Consider the following 14,040-nt stretch of genomic DNA (forward strand, 5'->3'; position numbering starts at 1 on the left):
GTGAGGGGTCCAGAGTGATTTTACCAGCCCTTTTGCGCACCCTGGATGAGTACAGTTCTTGAAGAGTGGGGAGGGTTGTACCAATGATTCGCTCAGCAGTCCGGACTACCCACCGTAGTCTTCTGAGGTCAGATTTGGTAGCTGAGCTGAAGCAGGCAGTTATTGAAGAGCAGAGGATGGATTCAATGATGGCAGAGTAGAACTGTTTCAGCAGCTCCTGTGGCAGGTTGAACTTCCTCAGATGGCGAAGGAAGTACAACCTCTGCTGGGCCTTTTTTACAATAGACTCAATGTGAATGTCCCACATCAGGTCCTGAGAAATTGTGGTGCCCAGGAATCTGAATGACTCCACTGCAGTCACAGTGCTGTTCATGATGGTGAGTGGGGGAGTACAGGGGGGTTTCTCCTGAAGTTCACGATCATCTCCACAGTTTTAAGCATGTTAAGCTCCAGGCTGTGAACACCATACAGCCAGCTCCTTAACCTCCTGTCTGTAAGCAGACTCGTCACCGTCCTGGATGAGGCCGATCAGTGTGGTGTCGTCTGCAAACTTCAGGAGCTTGACAGAGGGGTCTTTAGATGTGCAGTCGTTGATGTAGAGGGAGAAGAGCAGTGGTGAGAGAACGCAGCCCTGAGGAGCTCCAGTGCTGATGGTGCAGGTGTTGCATGTAAATTTACCAAGCTTTACTAACTGCTGCCTGTCTGTCAGAAAGCTGTTGATCCACTGGCAGATGGAGGTGGGGACAGAGAGCTGTGTCAGTTTATTCTGAAGGGTGTCTGTGATGGTGTTAAAAGCGAAGCTGAAGTCTACGAACAGGATCCTCGCATAAGTCCCTGGTCTGTCCAGATGCTGCAGGATGAAGTGCAGTCCCATGTTGACTGCATCATCCACAGACCTGTTTGCTCTGTAGGCAAACTGCAGGGGGTCCAGTAAATGTCCAGTGATGTCCTTCAGATAAGCCAAAACCAGTCTTTCAAATAATTTCATGGCCACAGACGTTAGAGCCACAGGTCTGTAGTCATTAAGTCCAGTAATTTTGGGTTTCTTTGGGACGGGGATTATGGTGGAGCGCTTGAAGCATGAGGGGACTTCACACAGCTCCAGTGATCTGTTGAAGATCTGTGTGAAGATGGGGGCCAGTTGGTCAGAACAGATTTTTAGGCAGGCTGGTGCCACACCGTCTGGGCCTGGTGCTTTCCTTCTTTTGTTCTTTCTGAAGAGCTGGTGCACGTCATCTTCACTTATCTGAATTGTAGGTGTGGGGGAGAGCGGGGTTGCTGGAGGTGTGAATGGTTGTGTGGAGAGGTGTTCAGAGCGGGTGTGGGGTGATTTTTCAAACCTGCAATAAAACTCATTCAAGTCGTCTGCTAGTTGTTGATTCTCCAGAGTGCTGGGAGATGGTGTCTTGTAACTGGTGATATCTTTCATACCTTTCCACACTGAAGCAGGATCACTGGAAGATATTTTTTTCCTGAGCTTGTCAGAATAATTCCTCTTTGCCACTCTGATCTCCTTTTCCAGTGTGTATTTGGCCTGTTTATACAAGACTTTATCCCCCTTTCTGTAAGCATCTTCTTTGGCTTGAAGGAGCTGTGGGAGTTTTGCAGTGAACCATGGTTTGTCATTGTTGTAGGTTAAATGAGTCCTGGAAGGAATGTACTTATCCTCACTGATATAAGATGTTACAGTCTCTGTGAGCTCATCCAGATCGGTGGCAGCAGCTTCAAAAACAGACCAATCAGTGAGAGAGAAACAGGCTTGTAAATCCCGCTCTGTTTCATTAGTCCATCTTTTAACAGTTCTTAATACAGGTTTTGCAGATTTAAGTTTCTGCCTGTAGGTCGGAATAAGATGAACCAAACAGTGATCAGAGAGTCCTAAAGCTGCTCGTGGGACAGAGTGATATGCGTCCTTTATTGTTGTGTAACAGTGATCCAATATATTACTGTCTCTGGTGGGACATGTGATGTGCTGTCTATATTTTGGCAGTTCGCGGGAGAGATTTGCTTTATTAAAGTCCCCGAGAATGATTAAAACAGAGTCTGGGTGTTGTTGTTCTGTGTCTGTGATCAGATCAGCGAGTTTCTGTAAAGCTGAGCTCACGTGCACTTGCGGTGGAATGTAAACACTCATGAGAATGAACGAGCAGAACTCCCACGGCGAATAGAATGGCTTGCAGTTAATTAAGAGCGTTTCTAGATCTGAACAGAACATCTTTAACACAGTTACATCTGTACACCACCTCTCATTGATGTAAAAGCACGTCCCGTCGCCACGTGATTTCGCCGTTGATTCTGCGTCCCGATCTGCTCTGATCAGCTGGAAGTTAGCCAGATGTAGCACTCTGTCCGGTATGTCGCCATTCAGCCAGTTTTCCGTGAAACACAGAGCAGCAGAGTTAGAAAAATCCTTGTTTGTCAGAAGGAGTTTTCCGTTTTGTTGGGTAGAGAGCGGAGATTTGCCAGATGGATGCTTGGCAACGGCATTCGAAATCCGAGCTGTCTGAGCTTCACAAGTGTGCCGGCTCGCTTCTGCCATCTGTGCGTCCTGAAGCGTTTGACCAGAGCTACAGCTCCGCCAACTACAATGTCCAGCAAAACGTCCGAATAGTCAAAATCCGGTAAAAGATTTTGTGGTGTGTTCTGCCGAATGTTCAGCAGGTCATCCCTGGTAAAACTGATCGTATTTGAGAAACAAAAAACAGGAAAAACAAACAAAAACAGTACAAACACTGGAGAGCAAAGCACAGTAGCTGCCATCTGCGGCGCCATCTTAGATCATTATTGATATTGAGATATATGAGTTTTGGCAAGAAAAAATTCACATTTGATTAAAGCACATTTTGATATAATTGTAATGCACAATGTCTGAGTCACTTTTTGCACAAATTCATGTTTATTTTTCCATTGGTATAAGTATACAAATTAGCTTCAGAACAGTAATATGAACTCTTGGTGTGCTGCCTGTAGGGGGCACCCTAAAATTCTTATGCGACCTTAAAAATATAGTTCAACTAAAAGTGAACATTGAGTTGTCATCAATTCCTCAGTTCAATTGCATTGAACATATATTTTGAAAAAACTTCGTAACCAAATATTTGATGGTAGGCGTTGACTTCCATAGTATATTTTTATACTATGGAAGTCACTATCTGCGTTTTCATTAGCCTTCAAATTGAGCAAATTGAAATTGTGAATTGAAAACATGCCCAATAAAAGAACGTCAATTTAGCAAAAACTCCCAACAAAGTTTTACGTGTCGGCGCCGATAGCCTTGTGGGCAGTGCGTCGACAAGTAGCGCCGTTGCGCTTCGGGCATACCGTGTTCAAGTCCCAGCTCGAGGACCTTTCCCGATCCCCCCCCCCCTCTCTCTCTCTCTCTCTCTCCAACTTTGTTTCCTGTTTATCCTGTTAACGTTCACCAGAGCGACCTCGCACTGAACGCTCTTTGTTTGCATGTGTCATTGTTTTCTAATAGAATAAATGAAACGGGACAAAGTTAATCTTGTCAAACTATATATCATTCTGAGGGTCTAAGCCTTAAGCATCGACGACAGATCGCTGTTTTTCGATGGAAAGCTTATAAGGAATGAGTGGCACAAATTTGCTACATTTGTGTAAGCAGTACACATCCAAACACGCAGAATAAAAAAGCAGTACGTACCTTTATCATTGTAATAACGAGCCACAAACGCGTCCACTGCTGAAATCCCAGTTTAGTTAGAGAGGTAAGGGTCCACAGAACAACATCCCAGCGAGCACTTTTAGTCCAGCGAAACAATAACGCTGTAATAAGGATGAATATTCCTTTGTTTACGTTTCATTTCTTCAGAGAGTTATTGTTCGCGTCCGTTATGGAATAAATTACGCTCAAAAACAGCGTCTTGGTGGTAAAAAAACAAAACGATGTTGCAGCATACGGTTTTACAAAAATAATGAGACCGTCTACGGAAAAAAAAGTCTCAGAAAAGCGGAATATAGATTATTTGAATTTGGCGCTCCCTCCTGCCAGCTCTGACGCGGGCTATGACGCTTCTGTCATCTGAGCGGGGCGTAACTTAGCGATCTGCTTTATCCATAAAAAACTGTTTTTTTTTTCTTCTACATTTTTTATATGTGTGTGTGTGTATTGTGTGGGGAATATGGCCGTGTCTGCATGATTATAATATGTATGGACGGACATCAGCGTGTTTATTAGCGACTCTATGACGGCTATCATTGTGATTCATTGATCAGCTATTATTGATTATATGGCCCATCTGTTTGATTATAATCTGAATGGAAGCACATCAGCGTGTGTTTACTGACTCTATGACCATGTCTGGCAATATCACTTCACGTCTGGCAGTGATATTTATCATTGTAATAACGAATAACGAAGAATACTTCAGTATACATACTATATACAAAGCATTTTTTTTCTATTTTTTTTCCTTTTTTATTACTCAAATAATTATTTTTGTATTTTTTAGTGCTCAAATAAATCTGTCTATTATTTTATAATTGAAAAACTATGCAGGAACATGTATAATGACTAAAATAGCTTGTATAATTCTGCAATCCATTTGGTGGTTATTTTTCCTCAAACAGGGGGGTGGGGGGACTATAAATAGTTTCAGAAAAAATATTGCAGGAATCTCATTTTTCATGGTATCTTCTTCAAATTTGAAATATGAACTTATGAGACACATGGCTTTCGATCCATTACTTTTCTGGATTGCTCCAGGACTTATTTCATGTATTTGTATATGAAATAAAAAAACATTCAGTGTGGAAAAATATTTTTCAAGGCACGTCAGTGCCTATAACTTTTTATCTTTTTGAGCATTATCAACTCTGGATGATAGATAGTAAAGCCCAGAGTCTCTTCTTTCCAAAGATACCTAATTTGTTTGTGTAAGCACACTTTGTCACAAACTGTTACCATTTTAATTTAGGTAGGTTATTTTCACCTGCGAGGCCACAAATGGAGGTGAAGGTTAACAGGTTAACTACTGTCCTATCAAATAAAAGGCAAAAACTCTAAATAAATCTTAAAAAAAAAAAAAAAAGTTTTTACGCTCGCATGAGGTGGTTTTTCAGGCAATTAAAAAAAGGAATATTTCACAAAACTGCAACGGAAACAGTTTTTTCACATTTACTGGTCATCCGGTGTACGTAAAAGTCACATGATCATTCCTTGATATACTGTAACCTTGAAAATTATGGCTAGTACAATGACTGCGATATACGTAAACCTACCAACGGTACGACTATCGGTACGACTTTATCCATCGGTACGACTTATCGCGAGAGGAAAAAAAATATTTTCGTTGCATAACATCGGTTAATGGAAATGCCGTCATTTCACAATATTTATTATCAACATTTACAAAATATGGCAAAAGTTTTGCACAAATCTGTTATTGAAACCAGGCTACTGGCTACCGTCAACTGTTTGGTTACCAACATTCTTCAGTGCGTTTTCTTTTGTGTTCAACAGTTGAAACAAACTCACATGTTTGGAAAAATCATAAGGGTGAGTAATTGATGAAACAATGATCATTTTTGGGTGAACTATACCTTTAAAGGGATGGATGACCAAAACATTTTTTTAAAAATCACAGTAAAAGTGGTTGATATGACTTTTGTGCTATCTATTTCAAATCTTCCCATGTCGTATTATAGCTTTGTGTGAAAATCAGACAAATGTATGGTGTTCAAACATTTTAAACATCTACACTACCATTCAAAAGTTCAGGGTCAGTAAGAAATTTGAATATTTTTAAAAGTCTCTTATGCTCACCGAGGCTGCATTTATTTTATCAAAAATACAATAAAAACAGTAATATTATAAAATATTTTGTATAGTTTAAAATGACAGTTTTCTCTTTGAATATATTCTAAAATATATTTTATTCCTGTGATGTAAAGCTGAATTTTCAGCATCATTACTCTAGTCTTCAGTGTCACATGATCCTTCAGAAATCAAACTAATATGCAGATTTGCTGCTCAAGACATATTTATTATTATCAGTGTTGAAAATAGTTGTGATGCTTCAAATAATAACCATGATACATTTCTTCATGACATTTTAACGTCAGAAAAACAGCATTTTTTAACATTATAAATGCCTTCACTGTCACTATCAATTTAATGCATCCTTGCTGAATAAAAGTTTTAAAAAAGTTAGTATATATCATGTGACGTTTATAAATGTTTCTGTTTGTATTGTGGCAGCATGTCTTGTCGTCAGATCCAGTGAGACTGGGCTATACAGAGGACGGACACTGCAAAGGCAACCCCCATCTCAACATGCCAGGACCCCAGAGACTGCAGTGGGACATCCCAGAGGAGGTCACTTAAAATGTTTTGTCCATTTTAAACATGCTTTGCTTTCATCCAATTCATAATTTAACAAGGAGCAGCCTCTTTCCTTCACAGTGCCAGACAGTGATCAGCAGCTCTCTGAAAGTGGCCAATGCTCTGGCGGACGACGTGGACATGCACATCATCCCCTTCCACGACTTTGGCAAAGGCCTGATCAAGAAATGCAAGACGAGTCCCGACGGCTTCATTCAGATCGCCCTCCAGCTGGCACACTTCAGGGTACGAGCGATTCTTCAGCGATTCTTTGGATTTTTAACCAGGTTCTGTGTTATATGTTCAGATTTTCTTCCTGCAGGATAAAGGCAAGTTCTGCCTGACATACGAAGCCTCCATGACGCGTCTGTTCAGAGAGGGCCGCACTGAGACCGTGCGCTCCTGCACCACACAAACCTGTGATTTTGTCCGTGCCATGATGAATGACAAAACAACGGTGGGACTTAGTTTAATGGCTAGCTAGTTTCAGTGTGTTTGCTTATTCCTGCTAATAGTTTTTTTCTTAGAGAGAAGAGAAGTTGAAGCTGTTGAAGGTGGCGGCAGAAAAGCATCAGGATTTATACAGACAGGCCATGACGGGAAATGGCATCGACCGCCATCTTTTCTGCCTCTACCTGGTGTCAAAGTACCTCGGGGAAGATTCGGCTTTCCTTAAAGAGGTGAGAGATGCAGCATGAGCCAAAATTCAAATTTCATAGATTTCGCTCGCTAAAAACAGTGGTTGGGTTTGTTGCAGGTGTTGTCCGAGCCCTGGAGATTGTCCACCAGTCAGACTCCTCTCCAACAGGTCGATCTGTTTGATTTAAAGAGGCATCCAGAATTCGTTACCAGCGGAGGTGGATTTGGTCCTGTAAGTTCAACATTTTGTTTCGAACACTCTGTCCATTCATGATTCAGTGAAAACTCAACTCTTGGTTTACAGTGCTGTAAAACTTTGGGGTGGTAAGATTCTTTTAATGTTTTTGAAAGAAGTATCTTCTTCTGCTCACCAAGGATGCATTTATTTGATCATAAATACAGTAAAAACAGTAATATTGTTAAATATTATTACAAATCAAAGGAACTGTTTTCTATTGTAATATATTGTGATGTAAAGCTGAATTTTCAGCATCATTACTCCAGTCTTCAGTGTCACATGATCCTTCAGAAATCATTCTAATATGCTGATTTAATACTCAAGAAACATTTCTGATTATATGTTGAAAACAGTTGATTTTTTTTATAAACTTTTTTTAAATTTCTTTCTCACTTTCCTCAAACTTTTGAACAGTGTGGTATATATTTATATACACAGTTGGGAAAAAAAGTATTTAGTCAGCCACCAATTGTGCAAGTTCTCCTACTTAAAAAGATGAGAGAGGCCTGTAATTTTCATCATAGGTACACTTCAACTATGAGAGACAGAATGGGGGGAAAGAATACAGGAAATCACATTGTCTGAGTTTTAAAGAATTTATTTGCAAATTATGGTGGAAAATAAGTATTTGGTCAATAACGAAAGTTCATCTCAATACTTTGTTATATACCCTTTGTTGGCAATGACAGAGGTCAAACGTTTTCTGTAAGTCTTCACAAGGTTTTCACATACTGTTGCTGGTATTTTGGCCCATTCCTCCATGCAGATCTCCTCTAGAGCAGTGACGTTTTGGGGCTGTCGCTGGGCAACATGGACTTTCAACTCCCTCCAAAGATTTTCTATGGGGTTGAGATCTGGAGACTGGCTAGGCCACTCCAGGACCTTGAAATGCTTCTTACGAAGCCACTCCTTCGTTGCCCGGGCGGTATGTTTGGGATCATTGTCATGCTGAAAGACCCAGCCACGTTTCATCTTCAATGCCCTTGCTGATGGAAGGAGGTTTTCACTCAAAATCTCACGATACATGGCCCCATTCATTCTTTCCTTTACACGGATCAGTCGTCCTGGTCCCTTTGCAGAAAAACAGCCCCAAAGCATGATGTTTCCACCCCCATGCTTCACAGTAGGTATGGTGTTCTTTGGATGCAACTCAGCATTCTTTCTCCTCCAAACACGACGAGTTGAGTTTTTACCAAAAAGTTCTATTTTGGTTTCCTCTGACCATATGACATTCCCCCAATCCTCTTCTGGATCATCCAAATGTTCTCTAGCAAACTTCAGACGGGCCCGGACATGTACTGGCTTAAGCAGGGGGACACGTCTGGCACTGCAGGAATTGAGTCCCTGGCGGCGTAGTGTGTTACTGATTGTAGCCTTTGTTACTTTGGTCCCAGCTCTCTGCAGGTCATTCACTAGGTCCCCCCGTGTGGTTCTGGGATTTTTGCTCACCGTTCTTGTGATCATTTTGACCTAGGGTGACCAGATGAGATTGGTTGAAATTCGGGACGGGGAGGGGGGTAATGAATAATAAAGATAATGAATTTCAAACGAAAGTGACTGAACCAATCATGTTTTTATTAATATAAGTAGCCTACATATACATATAATTTTATATAATATAGAAGTAACGTTAGGCTATTTTTATACTTCAAACTGAAGTTAATGAACCAATCATATTTTTATTAACAAGTACATATGCATATAAATTGATATAGCCTAATACGTAGGCTATAGAAGTATTATTTTGAACACGGTGCCTCGCCCTCGACCGGTCTGACTTCTTCACGCGACTTCTGCCTGCACTTTCAACTGTCCTAACGGCTGCTGCAACTTGCGCTCTCTTCATCTACTCTATAAAGCAAAAAGGGGACAAAAAGGTCGTATTGTCTTTGTGCATATAGCCTAGATGAATTAGATAAATTAATAGAAACAATATAACTTTAAATTCACACTTGAGCTATATAGCCTACCGAGGTTGTGGAGGCTCGACATCAGCATATTTTGCAGAGCTTTTCACTGCTGCCAGCACTCCCGTCTTTCCCAGGATGTATTTATGGAACTCTGCACAAGTCATCATTAAATTCATTTTTACTTTGATTTCGCTGCGGACCAGGTTAAATGAGCACCTGTTTCTCACATCGGTCCAGGCACCTTTCATTATTGAAAACACTCATTCCGAGTAAGCATTGCTCACGGGGATGCTCAAAATGAAAGACAGTAGCTTGGCATACTGTGGGAGCGCAGACGTGCTCCTGAGTGCTTGGGCCCAAAGCGCACCTACAGGGTGACTGTGTATTTCCAGATGAGGCAATATCTCTTTCAGAACACAGCTCTCGTTGTAGAGCTCATCCAGGTCGAGTTCATCATGCATCTGAAGGGCGGATACAGCGGCCGTTAATTCCCTGTAGCTGATTTCTTGCTTTTCCTTAAGATTGAAACACTGGATGTTGAACAGGTGCCCGGATTCTGAGAAGTTGAACCATTTCTCAAGGTATTGCTCCGCGATATCATAAAAATTTGTGAATTCTCTCTTGAGCCTGTCAACCCTAAGATTAACGGAGGAGAGGAGGACGCGGTCAACTTTTGCTCCGAAAAAAGCATCTTTTTTGCGCTGCTGGAGTTTGGTTCGGAGGCCACTCATAAGTGCATATACTTCAACTGAGGTGAGACTGTCACTCTCAAGACTCAGCACAGCACCAGTAAAAAGCTTTAAAGTGTTTTGCAAGAAGAAGAGTGTGACCTCCAGCTCGCTGCATTCATCTTCCTCTCCATGCTCGTTAACCTGGAGCGCATCCCAGAGGACACGGGGGCACTCCTCCTGTCCCAGTGACAAGAAGTAGCTGCGCACCGCTGGCCAGGTGTTGACAAGTCTGTCAATTGCAGGGTGCAGGCTCAACCAGCGTGTCGGGACGTGACGCAACAGTGTTTGGTACTCCATGTCAGCAAATTCAAACATTTCTTTGAGGGTGGAAACTCTCTTTGCAGAACAGCTGAAATGGTTAAATGATTTTATGACGATAGTCTCCATCTATTTGCAGTGCATTGCTGGCACATTTTACTGCATTGTGTATTATGTGAGCTGGGCAGTTTGCAGGAAGGATCTTGCTGTTGATTTTTTTTAGATTTTGGTAAATGGAGTGTTTTCTGCCGAAATTCACTGCCGCATTGTCAGCCGAGTAAGCCGAGATGTTATTGATGCTGAGTTTGTGTTCCTTTAATTTATTCAGTAAAGTGTCAGTGACGGCATCTGCGCTCTCGGCTGCTTGTTCAAAGAAATCAAGAACTCTGTTCTGGATGCCCTGCTCAGGAGTCCAGAATCTCACAGAGATCGGGAATGTTTTCACATTGCCTTTATTAGAGGCATCGGTTGAAATGGAAAAGAATATATCTTTTGACTCGAGGCATTGGGAGAAGTCAGATGCGAGGGGTGCCAGGACGTTTGTGACCAGTGCTTCAGCTTTTGTGCGACCGCAGCTAACGAGTTTAGCTATGCCCGAATCCGAGTACAGTTTTGGTGTTAACTTCATCGCACAGTCAAGCGATCTGTATGATTGTTGGTGGGTCACACAGTGGAACACGGAGGTCAGCTCAGCAGCAGCTATTTTATTATACATGGAATCATCCTGCTTCTTAAAGAAGGACGAGACCAACTTGTTGGTCTGTACTGTCGCGGTGTTGGTACAGTGTAGAGACACCAAACTCTTTCCTACACACTTTGCAGAACGCTTTACTTTCATCATGTAGGGCTTTTGCAATCCATGGATACCTGCCCACCCACTCCTCCCGGTACCTGCAGAGACGTTTTAGCTTTTTTGCAGCATGTTGGGGTTCCGGTACACCAGCCATGTCAATTTCATGAATGCTTATCAGTGCATATCTTAATGCGTGCCTACGGTATATCTAAAAAAAAAAAAAACAAGATGCTGCAGCCAATGAGCAGCCGGCGGGGGCTGGTTGCCAGGCTGCAGGATGACTCAACCTCGCTCCACGGACAGTTTTTTTATGTTTTATCAGACAATAACTATTTAAGATTTTGCTTCAGTATAATTTTCGGGACAATTAGAGCGGGATTCGGGACAGCAGCTTAGATTTCGGGACTGTCCCGAATTTTTCGGAACGTCTGGTCACCCTATTTTGACCCCACGGGGGGAGATCTTACGTGGAGCCCCAGATCGAGGAAGATTATCAGTGGTCTTGTATGTCTTCCATTTTCTAATAATTGCTCCCACAGTTGATTTCTTCACACCAAGCTGCTTGCCTATTGCAGATTCAGTCTTCTCAGCCTGGTGCAGGTCTACAATTTTGTTTCTGGTGTCCTTCGACAGCTCTTTGGTCTTGGCCATAGTGGAGTTTGGAGTGTGACTGTTTGAGGTTGTGGACAGGTGTCTTTTATACTGATAATGAGTTCAAACAGGTGCCATTAATACAGGTAACAAGTGGAGGACAGAGGAGCCTCTTAAAGAAGAAGTTACAGGTCTGTGAGAGCCTGAAATCTTGCTTGTTTGTAGGTGACCAAATACTTATTTTACCGAGGAATTTACCAATTAATTCATTAAAAATCCTACAATGTGATTTCCTGGATTCTTTCCCCCATTCTGTCTCTCATAGTTGAGGTATACCTATGATGAACATTACAGGCCTCTCTCATCTTTTTAAGTGGGAGAACTTGCACAATTGGTGGCTGACTAAATACTTTTTTGCCCAACTGTGTGTGTGTGTGTGTGTGTATATATATATATATATATATATATATATATATATATATATATATATATATATATATATATACACACACACACACATTATATTTTAGTGCTGTCAAATGATTAATCGTGATTAATCGCATCCAAAATAAAAGTTTGTTTACAATATGTGTGTGTACTGTGTATATTTATGAATATATAAATACACACACATGCATGTATATATTTAAGAAAATATATGCTGTATGTGTGTGTATTAGTGCTGTCAAACAAAAATACGCACCCCAAAAAGAAAGTGTGTATATGTGTGTGTATATATATATATATATATATATATATATATATATATATATATATATATATATATATATATTATGAGAGAGAGAGAATTATTTGTTTTGTTTGCCAATATACGACCAATGTGTGTATTGTTTAGGTTGCTGATGATGGTTATGGTGTATCATATATTATTCTTGGAGAAGATCTCATCAACTTCCACATATCCAGCAAACACTCCAGCCCAGAGACCGTGAGTTCACTTTATTACATCTAAAATGTAATCTAAAATATGATGCATAATAATAATTATAGTTATTATTTTTATACAATTAATTGTGTATATAAAGTCGTTTTTAAGATGTTTTAAAGAAATTAATATAACATTAAATTAATATTATTAATATAATATACAAATAAAATGATGTATTAATTCTATAAAAATGTTCCCTTTTTCTTGTGATTTACAGGACTCTCACCGCTATGGAAGTAAGATTAGAGAGGCAATGCTTGATATCCTGGATCTTTACCACCTTGACAACAAAACTAACAACAAGTGATCTTTCTCTTGTTTTCATTTTAAAATATTTTAAACAGAGGACTGATCTTCCTTAGGCATGTACTGAGTAATTGTTAATTGGTAATTATATCACATACTGTATATCACAGAGATTTGTTTTTGTTTGTTCTGGGATGTATTCATGCACTGTGGCCTTAATCTTCAGAACGGATGTGAGTGGGCTAGAAATGTTCTTCAGAAGATCCAGGAAAACCCATTGCCTTTTTGTGCTGCTGTACATTCAGACTTTCACTTTTTCTGCTTTTGTGTTTAAACATTGAACTGACTTTTTTTTTTTTTTTTTTTCAGATGAATATCTCAGACTCAGGTTTTCAGCTAATATATTCACTTTATTGTGACTTGAATTGTTTCTGAAGTAACATTATGGCAGGTTACAGGGAATCTATACAGGGAAGACCAGCCAAATATTTCAAACACATAGGGCAATGATGCATATTTTTTTCACTTGTGTTTTTGTATTTAAGCATGATCAAAGAATTCCAGCAGTGTGTCAACATATCATAAATGTCGTTATTTTAATTTATTTAATGACTCACCAACACTCAAACAACACTCCAAATAATGTAATAATTTAGCTGTATGTTCATACTAGGACTTTTCCTCATTTGGAGTACACTAACAACAAAACCAAAAATAGAAGAAACTGGGATATCATTCACAGTTATAAGGGACAAAAAGATTCATGTTGTTTCTCAGTGACCGAAAGGTGTGCTATTTATTTATCGGTTCTTCATCCAATATTTCTGAATATTGAATTTAATGAATAATAATTATTGCAAATGAAATACAATTTAAAGGGAAAGTGTGACTTAACTGTTGTGCAATGTATCAAATATATTTGTATCATATTTTCCACAGTAGAGGAAAATGAGAGCTTTGCTCCTCATTTTTGCAGCAAAGGTGTGCTATAGGAACTGTGCATTGGCATTTGGCATTGTTACTGTAATTCAAAACACATTGCAACACAATAAAAGTTCACTTTTAAGATTGATCTGATCTGTATACTTCACATTTTCTGTTTATGTAAAATGGGCACTGAAAGTACATTATTTAACTATATTTCAAGGTTGTTTTTTTATTGTTTCACTGAAATTTAGTTTTTTACATTGTAAGAAAGTATAGTCATGAAATAAAGCAAGTTCATATGAATATATCACTATTTAAGTAATATTACAAATACTCAATCATCTCCTGGAGGGCCACTCTCCTGCAGAGGTTAGTTCCAAACCTAATTAAACAAACCTTATCCAGCTAATCAAGG

The 14,040-nt window shown here is 40.0% G+C and overlaps 1 protein-coding gene across 2 annotated transcripts in view; it reads left to right on the plus strand.

The window, feature by feature from the left end:
* The window catches only part of LOC306868511 (carnitine O-palmitoyltransferase 1, liver isoform-like), a 34,480-nt gene extending 20,711 nt beyond the window's left edge, over positions 1–13,769 (plus strand). Inside the window, exons 13-20 of one of the 2 annotated variants that reach the window (XM_079414714.1) lie at positions 6,221–6,337; positions 6,425–6,589; positions 6,666–6,800; positions 6,871–7,023; positions 7,101–7,214; positions 12,360–12,452; positions 12,670–12,688; positions 13,068–13,769. In XM_079414714.1, coding sequence (XP_079270840.1) covers positions 6,221–6,337; positions 6,425–6,589; positions 6,666–6,800; positions 6,871–7,023; positions 7,101–7,214; positions 12,360–12,452; positions 12,670–12,688; positions 13,068–13,117 — 846 coding nt within the window. In that variant the 3' untranslated portion in view covers positions 13,118–13,769. Of the gene's footprint in view, positions 1–6,220; positions 6,338–6,424; positions 6,590–6,665; positions 6,801–6,870; positions 7,024–7,100; positions 7,215–12,359; positions 12,453–12,669 lie in introns of both variants that reach the window. The other variant, XM_079414713.1, reaches the window with a different exon arrangement.
* Positions 13,770–14,040: the final 271 nt, after the last annotated feature.

Source organism: Barbus barbus, assembly GCF_936440315.1.
Source record: "Barbus barbus genome assembly, chromosome: 50".
NCBI lineage: Eukaryota > Metazoa > Chordata > Actinopteri > Cypriniformes > Cyprinidae > Barbus > Barbus barbus.